A 14,771-nucleotide genomic window follows, 5' to 3' on the forward strand; every position below is an offset into this window, starting at 1 on the left:
ACCAGGACACATCATGTATGGACAAACCTATTATCAAAAATAGCTAATTTTGCAAAACTTATTAATATACTGAACCACAGACAATGTGTGTTGTATAGACATATTATGGTAATTGTATTAATGAGAATTATTATCTATGGTTTTTCTATACATGGGGAAGACAATGTATGCCCCCCTTCTCTGGTTCGTCGTCTCTTGTTCTGGTAGATGTGATAATAGCTTACATAGCCATACCAGGTCTGTAATCGTATATGTAATGAATTAACTGTTAAAATGAATAATTGTTTTAAACTGGTTATTTCATGCCTTTATTCCGTAGTTTTGTGTGCCCTATGTCAAATATCTGCATTATTTCAGCATTCATAGCAGGCCAATAGCAAAACAATCTAGCAGTGCCTGATCGAATAGATCACTGCCATGAAGTGTCAAAATTAAATTTAAACCTTTCCCTTCCAGCAGTGCTCATATCAGCACAACAAATACAAATATTTTCCTTCACAGTGCAGATGTAGCGCAGCCAATATTTTATGGTTTTGGTGTTATAATGTCTCTCTATGACGTACTGTGTTAAAACTAGCCAAAGATGTGCGTTATCCCCTGGTTTTAAAATCATGCTCTTATGCTAGCTAATGCAGAATGTACTATTAATTGCAATACTTTATTACAAGACTCAGTGAAATAATCCAGTGGCAATTTAGTAAATAGCATGTTACATATATAGGCTTGAACCCAACAAAAATACATCAGCCGCAATTTCTATTAATGAATTTTAACTATGGCAAACCTAAAAAGCTAAATAATAACCAAAAGTAATAATTAAGAATCACCAAAAGATTGTGTCATTAACAACAACATTTTAGAGACATTGTAGGTTGGCACTTGTTTAACAATTTTCCTGACATTTCACCTACACAAATGACTGGAGTTGTCAAAAGTTCATCCTCTATTGCCACCCAGCCACTACATTGTTATTCGACCACTAGGAATGGACAGGTGGAACCTGATGAAACATTAGGAAAATTATTTTAAAAAGTTAGCTGAGGATCTTGAGACATGTTACTCATACTTTCATTTCCCACTGTGTTACAGAACTGTCTTCTTACATCATGCATCTAAAGTAACCAAAGCATTCATTCAGCAAAGGCTAGTAGTAAGAATACTTTGTTATGTATGTAACTACATATACTTCCTCATGATAGAAAAAGACATGACATGAAGTCAAGAATCCTGACATATTTTGCAAACTTTCATCCTGTTTGAAGTAATGTACTAATAATTAAAGGAGGTATTCATTTAGTAAAATCAGTAGTTACAATACTTAGTGAAGTATATGACTGGACATTTACAGAAGCATTTTCAAAGGTCTTGGATTTCTCTTACTCATTTTCCAGTGTATTTACCCTTTAATGGTATTTGTTGCTGATAGCAAAACAATTCCTAGCTAAATTGTGATTGCACAAGCACAGTACCAAACAAAAAAAAAACTTTTTCCATGTAGAATTTCCTTCTTTGTCTAAGATTCCTATTCTGCAGTTTTAAAGGCCTTCAACAATCTCTCAACTTTCATAAAGCAAAAAACAGAAAATCCAAAAAAATTCAAAAGAAAATAACACACACACCTTATTAGTAACTTCTACAAATTATCTGACTATCTACATTCAAGAAGAGAGGATTCTTGAAGGTTGAACAAGTAATAGTATTCAATAGCCGCAGATTCTTACAGCCTGCAAACAACTGTTGTATTATGATAAATATCATTATGGTCATGAAATATTAAATGAGCAATAGCGATGTAAACATCAGTTGTTCAGTACTTCGTACACTCCAAACAGCAGTATCTTTCTTTTAAAAAAGAAGTGTGTTTCTCATTAATCTTAATATGTTAAATTTGGCTTAAGTTGGCATAAATAGTGTCTAGCATTTTATTTTTATGGTGTTTAATTATTACATCAAGGCAAAAAAAATTATTGATACCTTTAAAACAGCTGCTTGATGTTGATAACGCATATTCTGACTTGACCCTACTATCAACTACTTTTTTTAAGAACCACACCTTTTTTTAATGCAATTACGGAAACTGTGGCATTTTATGTATTCGTATCATTTGAACTGATCTGAAAACAATTTTGGGACGAGAGAAGTACAGGGTGGTTATAATTAAACTTCCACTACTTGAGAGGACCCCCACAAAAAACAAGGGATCATAAGAATGAAACTTTGTAGAAACATTTGTAAGGACATGCAGAAGAGAAATAATGAATAAACCATTGAAGAAACATATTTTAATTTCTAAATGAAAGGGTAACATTTGTTAATCCAGGTTACAAATGCTGCTAACTGTGATGGCTTTCTGCATCCATGACAGCCTGGAATCGCACTAGAGAATGCTCTACTGCTGCCCAAAACATTTCAGGTGGAATGTTGGCTATCTCCCTCATGATGCTAATCTTCAACCTCCAAAGTATGTTAGTGACCCATCTCACAGCTTCAAACCTGGTGATCTTGGTGGCCACACAGTTTGGAATGATCAGCCTGATTTGATTTGCTCTAAATGTGTTACAGAATAACCAAGTAACCTCATGAGCAATGTGTTAATACTCATAAAAAGCAGCAGCACTACTGCTGTTGTTTTGATAAAACAGCTCAATAAGTAAAGCCCTGCACACCTTGTCCAGGCCCATGTTGACAGTCTGCAACCGTAATGAACAGTGATGCTTGTGGTTCAGTCATATGTTACGGTACCAATACTGGCACCTAACAGCAAGTCATTACAATAAATACACAAACACCTCAGTGCATAGTCTGTACAGCATTCTAACACAGTTGGGTGCCCATAAAATTAATAGTTTTATGTCTACACTAGCTCAAGTAGTTGCGTATCTTTCATATGTCTGCTTCTCTTGACTTCTGAAATTGATTAAGTTCTTTCTTTAATAAGTTTAGTGGAACCATTATGTTCAAAACTGTTGGACGAAGTGCAATCCACTATAAAATTTTAATAAATTCTGTATGTAATAAATTGTCTCATAAAATTTCGTTAAGGTTTTCACTATTTCGCACTCATAGATACACCTTGATAATATTATTGAATTATTTGTTTTTTAAAGTGCTTACATACCTGGGACTGTGGAGTATGCAATCTGGAAGCCTGTGTCACTGCTTTCATTGTCTGAATGAAAGCGAATCATAACTGTGCTTCCTGGTGATGTTAGAGGTTCTGGTTCTGATGAATTGCAGAATTCAGCAAATAATGGATCATGTTCAGAAAGTCCATCATAGAACTGAAGGTAAAAGAACTCATTTACAAATGATAAAAAATTGACACTTTTTATTCTACACAAAAAGAAAATTACATGAACAAATAATATGAGTAGTACAAATTTCAGAACTTGATTAGCTTCCATTTATCATATATATTACAAATACAAATTACATTAACTGAATAAAGTTTTTTGGTCATATTTCATGACAGAGTACATCTATATGTCATTGTACCTCCGTAATTCTAATTCAAAAGGAAAGCCACCTACTACTATTAACTATGCCACACGAAGGATTGTTACTTGGTACCATTAAAACAATATGAAAAGGCTACGGCAACACATACATATTATATAACATGAATTACACACAGATCCAACAGATTAAGGCCTGGAGGACTATGTGATCAAAGGATGGGCTTAATCACTGCTAACACCTGCTTCACACTCGCATTCACCCCTGGCACGTTATCCATTCAACATCCACTCACACCTTTCTCACCCTCCTCTCTACAACCACCCTTTTCCTCTGTTTTATTTCCCTGGCCCAGTCCACTCCTCCATTATATGTAGCAGACAAGTCCCCCTGCCTATGGTCAGAATGAGATTGCAAACACTTGCCACACACCTCGTGCACCTGCCACCTCTCCCTGCCACCAGTCAGTCACCCTTTCCAAACACTGCCTCCAGCTCCATGTTTCCTTTCTTCCCTCACTCAACCCAACACAACTTGTGACCTGACGAGTTGCAGAGTTGATCCAATGTAGTCACTCAGGACTATGTAGCTGTAAGGGTGTATGTGTATGTGTACACTATAACTTTGAAGGATTCACCGGAAATATAGCAACATTCTCATTCTACATCTATACTCTACCAACCACTTTGAGGTACACTGCAGATGGCAAGTCCTGTTGTAATAGTAATTTTCCAATTTAGGGTGCAGTCAATTTGCACCCCTAAAAATTTGTCACTGTCTACAGCTTTAATTTCATTGTTTGAATACATTATACTTATAGGGTTAGGTATTCTTTGTGAGGTACTAAACTGCATGTACTGGGTCTTGTCAAAATTCAGTGGCAATCCATTTGCTGTGAACCACCCACTGATACTTACAAATATTTCATTAGCTGATTGCTCAGTGAGATCACAGGTACTGTTTTTTATACCAATGCTTGTATCGTCTGCAAATAAGACAAAAGTTGCATTTTGTGATACTGCATATGGAAGGTCATTAATATACACTCCTGGAAATTGAAATAAGAACACCGTGAATTCATTGTCCCAGGAAGGGGAAACTTTATTGACACATTCCTGGGGTCAGATACATCACATGATCACACTGACAGAACCACAGGCACATAGACACAGGCAACAGAGCATGCACAATGTCGGCACTAGTACAGTGTATATCCACCTTTCGCAGCAATGCAGGCTGCTATTCTCCCATGGAGACGATCGTAGAGATGCTGGATGTAGTCCTGTGGAACGGCTTGCCATGCCATTTCCACCTGACACCTCAGTTGGACCAGCGTTCGTGCTGGACGTGCAGACTGCGTGAGACGACGCTTCATCCAGTCCCAAACATGCTCAATGGGGGACAGATCCGGAGATCTTGCTGGCCAGGGTAGTTGACTTACACCTTCTAGAGCACGTTGGGTGGCACGGGATACATGCGGACGTGCATTGTCCTGTTGGAACAGGAAGTTCCCTTGCCGGTCTAGCAATGGTAGAACGATGGGTTCGATGACGGTTTGGATGTACCGTGCACTATTCAGTGTCCCCTCGACGATCACCAGTGGTGTACGGCCAGCATAGGAGATCGCTCCCCACACCATGATGCCGGGTGTTGGCCCTGTGTGCCTCGGTCGTATGCAGTCCTGATTGTGGCGCTCACCTGCACGGCGCCAAACACGCATACGACCATCATTGGCACCAAGGCAGAAGCGACTCATCGCTGAAGACGACACGTCTCTATTCGTCCCTCCATTCACGCCTGTCGCGACACCACTGGAGGCGGGCTGCACGATGTTGGGGCGTGAGCGGAAGACGGCCTAACGGTGTGCGGGACCGTAGCCCAGCTTCATGGAGACGGTTGCGAATGGTCCTCACCGATACCCCAGGAGCAACAGTGTCCCTAATTTGCTGGGAAGTGGCGGTGCGGTTCCCTACGGCACTGCGTAGGATCCTACGGTCTTGGCGTGCATCCGTGCGTCGCTGCGGTCCGGTCCCAGGTCGACGGGCACGTGCACCTTCCGCCGACCACTGGCGACAACATCGATGTACTGTGGAGACCTCACGCCCCACGTGTTGAGCAATTCGGCGGTACGTCCACCCGGCCTCCCGCATGCCCACTATACGCCCTCGCTCAAAGTCCGTCTACTGCACATACGGTTCACGTCCACGCTGTCGCGGCATGCTACCAGTGTTAAAGACTGCGATGGAGCTCCGTATGCCACGGCAAACTGGCTGACACTGACGGCGGCGGTGCACAAATGCTGCGCAGCTAGCGCCATTCGACGGCCAACACCGCGGTTCCTGGTGTGTCCGCTGTGCCATGCGTGTGATCATTGCTTGTACAGCCCTCTCGCAGTGTCCGGAGCAAGTATGGTGGGTCTGACACACCGGTGTCAATGTGTTCTTTTTTCCATTTCCAGGAGTGTATAATAGGAACAACAAGGGACCTAAAATAGAGCCCTGGGGCACCCCTTGTCTGATGGTTTCATATTTTGAATGACTACTTTCATGTGGTAAGCCTGGTATGGGCACACACTGCTACTCCTGTTATCCCATAATATTTTAACTTTTGTATAAGGATATCATGCTTAACACAAGCAAAAGCTTTAGCCAGATCACAGAATATTCCAAGTGATAATAACTTTAGATTTATTCATTCTAATATATCATCTATAAAAGTAAATACAGCTTGATCAGTTGACAATCCTTTCCGAAATCCAAACTCATTGCGAATGAGAATATTTTTCTGTACTAAATGTTTATAAAGTCTATTGTACATAACCCTTTCAAACACTTTAGAAAATACTGCCAATAATGAAATTGGATGGATGTTTTCCACCGATGATTTGTTTCCTTTTTTGTGTAATGGTTTGGCAATAGCATATTTAAACTTATCTGGAAAAGTACCACTGTGGAGGGATTCATTACATAAGTAACTCAGTATGTCACAAAGTTCTGAGGAGCAACATTTAATTATGGTAGTGCTGATTTCATTATAACCACTGGAACATTTGTTTTTAAGAGAGCTAATAATATTAGACATCTCTTTCGGTGATGTAGGATATAGCTGAATTTTGTCAAACTTTTGCAGAAATGCATTTTTTAAATATTTTAAGCTGTCTTCTGAGGAACTATGCAAACCTAAGTATCTCTGTGACACTCTCCCACAGATCAAACAAACCCGTGACCATTTGTGCTGGCCTTCTCTGTATGCATTCAGTATCCCTTGTTAGTCCTATCTGGTACATGTCCCACACACTTGACTAATATTCTAGAACTGGTCATACAAGTGATTTGCAAATCTCTTTTGTAGACTGACAGCACTTCCCCAGTATTCTACAAATAGACCAGAATCTACCATCTGCTTTACCCACAACTGAGCCTATGTAACCATTCCATTTCATGTACCTACAAAGTGTTACACTCAGGTATTTGTACGAGTTGGCTGATTTCAACAGTGACTCATTCATATCATAGTCATAGGATGCTTTTTTTTCTTTTTGTAAAATGTACACTTTTACATTACTGAAAATTTAAAGCAAAGTGCCAGTCTCTGCACCACTTTGAAATCTTGTCAAGAACTGACTTAATATTTATGCTGCCTATTTCAGAACTGCAACAAGTAACCTCACTTTATATGAAAAGTTTGAATTTATGGAGGTGAATACACATGCTAAAGAAAAAATTTTCATCCGGATGGGATATCCATAAAAGGAATTCCAAAACTTCTTACCTAACTGATTAATTGCAGCATTAGAGAAAACGTGTATCCAACTCTTGTGTTGTGAAACCAGTGTATAAAAAGGGAAGTAAGAAAGATGCCTCCAACTATAGACCAATTATCACTAATTCCCACCTTTAGTAAGATATTGAAAAGTATTATCCTGTCACAGCTTAGTGCCTTTTTCAAAAAACACAAACTGCTTTTAGACCCTCAGCATGGCCATAGAAAAAGAGCTAAGCATTACCACAGCAGTTACACAGTTCTTACATGAAATGTACTGTCTGTTGGACCGCAGGGTGAAGATTGTAGGTGTGTTTTTAGACCTGCCAATAGTTTTCCACACTGTACGCCATTGTTTATTTCTAAAAATACAAGAGTCACATCAAATCGGGATCCACCCACACAACTTCTAGCAACAAAACTGTTGAATCGTAAGCAATTCACTAAACTGACATACAAATCAGATGATAAATTATAAGCTTTCAGTCAACCATTGAAACAGTAATACACGGTATTCCTTCTGGCTCAATCCTTGAGTCCTTCCTCTTCCTCATATATGTTAATGAATTTACACAACCCTATTTTAACACCTTTACACAACACATCTACTCCTACTTTAAAAGATATGCAAATGGCACATGATTTTTATTCTATGGCAGAGAATACAAGAGGCTAGAATATTTTGTTTGCTACTAGTGGGGTAACAAAATTAACCAATTACTTCTACCATCAGGCCTTCAAGGTGAATGTCACCAAACCTCTGTTGTAGTTATCAGTATTAAGAACAGGCAGTCCTCACCATACCAACATAAATAATGTATGTAACATCTCAGTGACAGAAAGTGGCTACTGTAAATGTGTCTACATTGGTGAAAATGTATGGTGGGCAGAGCACATTAATTTCATACATGAAAATTTCAGCAGTGGCTTGTATCACCTTAGCCGAGTCACGAAGTTAGTTCCTAGAAAAACATTAAAACAGGAATACTATGTGTGCGATTCACAACATAAACAAAAGTATGGCATGACAATGAACAGGTATATTTCACAGCACAAGCTTGGTACAAACAATCACAGGTGTAATGAACAGTTCCAAAGAGCAAAACCAACCGAATAACCAGCGTGATTGGCTTCATATGCAGACAGTAGGTGAACAGCACCATACAAGCAAAGAAGTGCTTTAGTGGCTCGCAATGTCAGTATAAATATATGCCCATAATTCAGTCCAGTGTATTATAATAATTTTAAAAAATGATGGATATATATTATTAAAATGGAAAAAGTAAAGGATAGTACAATTGCATTGTTATTAAATGTTCTGTATGTACAAAATTGTGTTACTCTTCATTCACTTGCTTCTTTTTTCTGTGTGTGTCCATCACTATATATATTTTAATTATATTTGTCATCTTCTCAAAGCTCCTCTTTCTTGTTAATCTTTTTTCTGTGTCTATATCACTATACAGACTTTATTTATATCTGTCATCTTCTGAAAGTTTCTCTTTCTTGTTAATCTTGCGAAAATATGACTGTGGACTTCCTGTCCTACATTTCAATTGTAGATGCAGGCAGCTGACTCCAATGACACCAGTGCCTCTCAAGATGATATAAAACATGAAGGAAATTTCTCCCAACTTGACTCCACTCCAGTTCAATAAAAATACTTAATACTGTTATTAAGTCTTCTCTTATTCAGGATCACATACAATACAAAACACTCGTATCACGTCATACTCCAAGCAATAGATCTTAACCATCAGTCTACGTACGAGAGAGAGAAACAAAATAATGTACAAAAAAGTGAGTGTTGTTTTTTTTGTTCATTTGTCTGCACCTGCCTGTTCATTCATAATTAATGTCTTTGCTGACACTTATGGTTGTTCTTTGATTTTGTCTGTTTTATTTTTTAATAAATTTTAACTTTAGCATATCCGGGGGTCTTTAACCGTGTACCTACACACCAGCTGGGTTCATACTAGGTAGCTGCTGGTGTGGACATTGTGCATGGAAGATTCGTGAAAGGTGCAGCAGTGCTGCTCTGGTTGCTGAGCCCCACAATGAGCATGCCGGCTTGAGCAATGAGCCTTTGTGGCATGCTCCATTGAATCCCTTGGCTGCTGCTGCAGAGGAATGGCACAGGGCATGTTTGTGGGCAGAATCAGACTGATTGTAACTGTGGCTGAGAGAGGGTCAATGATTTGTTATGCCTGCCGAGAGATGTCGTAGCCCAATGGGTTATCACACTATGGAATGATTTACCCCTTTCTTAACCACGGAATTAAGTTATGTAGCTTTGCAGCTCACATCCACCTAAAATGAACACTGCTGTTACAGAAACAATAGGACTTATACATAGGATAGGCCACAGAGAATCATTTCATGTAGTATTTGTACAGCACAAATACTTAACAACATATTCTTTATACATATTTTAATTTGCTACACTTTTGATGAGTCATACAACATTATAACAGTTATAATGTGAATTAATGTGCATGACCGCAATACGGGAACAAAATAAAACTAGTTTTGGAAAACAATTAAATTAAAAATGATAGATAAAAAAATGTACTTCAGTAGTTTAATTTGTTAAAACATGCTACCAAACTCTCTCAGAACATGTAAGTGGATTGATTTTAACACAAAATTAAAATCTTTTCTGATAGAAAAATGATTATATTCATTCAATGATTTTAAGATGCTGCTTGTGACATGAACCAGAAGCATATTAATGTAAAGTAGTAAAAGTATAAAATAGACATATGATGCAACAGTTACAGTGCTCACATATTTTGTAAGTGTATTAGTGTCATACTATTATTTCTGACTGCAAAAGTCATCATTGAGATGGCTCCTTGCAAAGAAGATGCAAGTAAATTAATTGTAGTATTCTGAGTTTCGCATTACTATGGTTCACATTATCAAATGCTGTTGCTTATTCAATAAATGTACCTAACAGGGTGACTTAAGAGCTACTGACTGTTATGTATATAATTTAAAATGTAAAAGTAACAAGTCAACAAATAATTGAAATGCCAAGATGTCGATAGGTGCATAAATATATATTAGCTGAGTTGGCCTCTCTTCCAACTATGATCTGTTGTAGATCCGTTGAACAAAAAATCCTTGGTCAGTTCTTGGAAAAAAGCACAGTTCCCACCTGTCTACAAGAAGGGTAGTAGAAGTGATCCACAAAACTAGCATTCAATATCCTTGACATCAATTTGTTCTACAATTTTAGAACATTTTCCGACCTCAAACATAATTAGGTATCTTGAACAGAATGACCTTCTTAGTGCCAAGCAGCATGGACTCTGAAAACATCAGTCATTTGAAACCAAATTAACACTTTTCTCACATAACATACTGAAAGCTTTGGACCAAGGCAGTCAGGTAGGTGCAGTATATCTTGATTGGACTAACACACCAATTGTGCTTTCTCGGCGGAATTAATAGTGAAGTTCATCAGACTAGTCTTAATGACCTTATATGTTTTGTGACTTTAATATAGGCACAGACTGACACAGTACTTCAACCATCAGACTCTGAAGGTGAATGTCACTAAACCTCAGTTATTGGTATTAAGAACAGGTAGTCCTCACCATACCGATGTAAATAATATGTAACATCTCAGTGACAGAAATTGGCACTATATTATATGAGCCTGTTTTTCAAGTTATTCCATCTGTATATATGTTAAAGTCACAACACATAAAGATCATTATGACCAGTCTGATGAACTTCACTATTAATTCTGCCCAGAAAGCACAATTGCTGTGTTGTATAACCAATCAGTTTATCCTTAGTTAACTTAACATCATTACTGTAGAGCACACCACTTGTCATTCTGTCTGTCCTTCTTGGTGCAGTGTTCAAAAACAGAAATTTATCAGACTGCTGTATGTTTACTAACATAAACCACCATGCCACCATATTATTGCACTGCCTGCAACAACTATTTGCTAGTAAGTAATCTTCTAATCTACAATTTATTATTTCATTGTATTTTGGTCATTGTTAAGTTATGATTAATACAAGTGGTGACTGTTCCTCTATGTGTATTTGTAATAAGTCTAATTTGTTTCTACGATATTGATCATTAACTGAATCATATTTAAGGATGTAATGCCTTCCTATTGATTTACCACTTTACGCAAATAGTATTCACAATTTTCACAATAATGTACCACATTGTACTGCATTGACTGGGTCATTAGGACTGTCTGTCCAATAACTGGTCATTTATTTCACAAAATGGCTTTTCTTCAGCTTCAGAGTAACACGCCTTCATCAAAACTATGTCACTGAACACTGGTATTATGCTCTTTTATCCTAGAGAAAGTCTCATGGTTGTAGTCTAGGGCAACTGAATCCTCCTTCTTACTAGCTTTGTCACACAGTTCACTTATCTGGGAAACTATCTTCATTGTACCTTTAGTTTTATGAGTAGTGTGTGGCTTATGTTTTCACTGTGGTTTATTTTGCGTAAGTGTAAGTTCCAGTTTCAGAATACTGTTAGAAAAGAACCGCTGTTCACAGTGACATCAAACTGGAATTAAATATTATCAAAAAGGGGGGGGGGGGACATTATGGAAACAAAAAAAATTAATGGAAATGTTCCCACTTGATGTTTCTGTAAGTGTCATAATGTAAATAGATTCGGCTACAAATGACAGATGAATTGCAATATGACAGCTATGGAGTGAGCGTCACATTAAAGTAACTGTACTATGCAATGTGCATGGCTGCACAAGCACTCAACACTTGTGGCATTGCTAGTTACATACTGCCAACCCCCACTGCAAGACTGTAGCACACTGGATAGCAAAAACTGTGTTTCAGTTCTCCTGAGGCCAAAAATCACATAAAAGCAACAATGACATGTTTTAATTGTCATGAGACTGGTGCAAGATATGTTCAATATGCTGTCCACTGTTTCTTGTGCTACAAGTTGAAACAGAGAAACAGCAAGTTCCACAACAAATCTGAGTGCCCCAGCAGTCATGCCCAGAATGTGTTGCACAATGCATGCCTTCAATTTGGCTACATTTGTATTCAGAACACTGAAATCAGCATTTTTCAGAAAACCCCACAGTTAGAAGTCACATGTATTAACATCAGCTGATCTGGATGGCCAGGCTGTGGGGAGATGATGGTTGATAATCCTATCATTTCCAAAATGACCCTGCAGCAGCTGCTTAACTGGCTCTGCAATGCATGGAGGAGCACCATCTTGCATAAAAATGATCCTACCCACACATTCATCCTCCTGAAGTATTGAAATGATGTTGGTGTGCAGAAGATTCACATAACAAAAACCAGTGACAGTACAGGTAACAGCACGTGCAGCACCCGTCTCCTTGAAAAAAAAATATATGGCCCTACAATAAGCTATGTTGTCAACCTGAAGCACACTGTTATCTTTTCAGAATGAAGCAGTACCAGTTGATGTGCAAGTGGATTTTATGTTGGCCGTATTTTGCAATTCTGTGTATTGACAGGTCCTTATAGAAGGAAATGGGCATCGTCTGTCCACAGGGATTTTCTGTTGCCCGTATTTTGCAATTCTGTGTATTGACAGGTCCTTATAGAAGGAAATGGGCATCGTCTGTCCACAGGGATTTTCTGTTGCCCGTATTTTGCAATTCTGTGTATTGACAGGTCCTTATAGAAGGAAATGGGCATCGTCTGTCCACAGAAAGTTCCATAGCCATTCATTGTTCACTTCCATGTGAAGAAGAAATTCTAGAACAAATGTTTGCCTTGTTCTCAGGGAAGCATGAAGCAGCTCCTGAACATAGATAATTGTGTATAGATAGCATTGCAGGATGTTTCATAGAATTTTATCCTTTGTGCTCACAGGCAAGTCCAAAGTTTGGGCAATTCCATGTGAACTGTATATTTACACACAACCAGTTGGCCCCTCCTGAAATGCTGTGAACACATCTTCTACTGATATTGGATCAACTGATTTCTTTCCTCTGCCGGGTGTACTTCAAAAGTATATGTCTTCTTGAATTTTGTAATCACTTTCTCCAGATTCTTGGCAGACAATGGACCAATGCCTTTTTTCATAACTTTGAGTGTCCAGAACTTCTGCAAAACTACTGGTGCACAGTTACCGTTCTTATAAAAGAGCTTTACTGGGAGCATGTCATGCTGCATTGAGACATATCTTGCTAAGTGTCTCAAACACCAAACACAAATTGAGGAACAGCCGGGTACCCAATGTCATTTATTTTGTTTATTCTGGTGCTTATAGTATCATCTACTGGTAAAATTATCATTAATTTTTTGCTGTTTCCATAACATTTCTCACTGTTTCAAAAATATTATGTTCCAATTTGACATCATTTTGAACAGTGGTTCATTTTTTGCAAAGTTTTGAAATTGGAGCTTTAGATATAACTACCCTGTAGATAGTTAAACTTATCACATAGTTTTTTTATCTCATAATTCTAGAAGTGTACTTCTTTATTTACACACGACCGTTGTGGCAAATCCTGCTGCACATACATTTGTGATGACATACAGTTTGGCAATATGTTTCAAAAACAAGTACCAAACTTGGTAGCATTAAGGGCAACTTGGGGAAGAGATACTTTTAATGTGCTGCTACAGTACATTATATCATTACATATCTGTACCATTACTGCTAAAAAAGGAGCCCAATATGGCGCCCATCAGTGTCCACAAGAGTCTGAAGGAGCAGGATTGCATTCTGCACAGCAGAACGAAGCATGTCAATAGGTATGCTGGCTACCTCTCTTGGTATGCTGTGCTTGAGATCAGCCCATGTGTGAATGTTCCCCTGATAAGCCTAGTCCCTAGCCCTTGAGGTAGCCCCACAACCAGAAATCACAGGGAGTGAGATCAGGCAATCATGTCGGCCAAGCATTTGGAAACAATAATTTCCAAATGTGTTTTGTAGAAGCAGGTGAACTTCACTTTGTGTGTCCCCCAATATTTAGAAGTAGGGTCCTGCCTTCCAACATTTAGAATTACAGGTCTTGCCATCTCAACATTCAAATGTGCACTTCTCATTGCTACATTGATACCTGCTCCTCCACCACCCCCCACCACCCCTTTACGTGGAAATCTGTTAAATTTGCACACGCATTGTTGCATAGTAGTAGGTAATAATTAACTATGAGAAAAATGTCCTGTTGACGAGGTATTGCATGTTCATCTCTGCTACCACTCTAACCTCTATGTGTGGTGAGTTGTCTTGATGCAGGTTCCCCTGCATCTGCACTAATCACACATTTGTATTATTTTTACTTCATCCCCTGTAAGGAAGCATGCTCAGAGTGGGAGCTTACAATCAGTTTTAGTGCATAATCTGCTCAGTTGCTGCCGACCCCCCCCCCCCCCCCCCCCCCACACCTCTCTAAGGGCAGCCAGCTTACAGCCAGGTTAATGTGTTGTAAAAGTTTACAGCCAGGTTAATGTGTTGTAAAAGTAAGTTGATGACAAGTCGCTAGAAGGACCACATAGAGGTAAAGATTCTTTACTCATTTTTGTAAATAATATGGACAGTCACTAGGTACAAC

At 38.6% G+C, this 14,771-nt stretch overlaps 1 protein-coding gene across 1 annotated transcript in view; it reads right to left on the minus strand.

The window, feature by feature from the left end:
• The window catches only part of LOC126204186 (cubilin-like), a 1,516,445-nt gene that overhangs the window by 1,194,999 nt on the left and 306,675 nt on the right, over nucleotides 1–14,771 (minus strand). Inside the window, exon 17 of the mRNA XM_049938590.1 lies at nucleotides 3,119–3,281. Within this exon, the coding sequence (XP_049794547.1) occupies nucleotides 3,119–3,281 (163 nt within the window). The remainder of the gene's footprint in view (nucleotides 1–3,118; nucleotides 3,282–14,771) is intronic.

The sequence above is a fragment of the Schistocerca nitens genome, chromosome 9 (genome assembly GCF_023898315.1).
Source record: "Schistocerca nitens isolate TAMUIC-IGC-003100 chromosome 9, iqSchNite1.1, whole genome shotgun sequence".
In the NCBI taxonomy this organism is placed as follows: Eukaryota; Metazoa; Arthropoda; class Insecta; order Orthoptera; family Acrididae; genus Schistocerca; species Schistocerca nitens.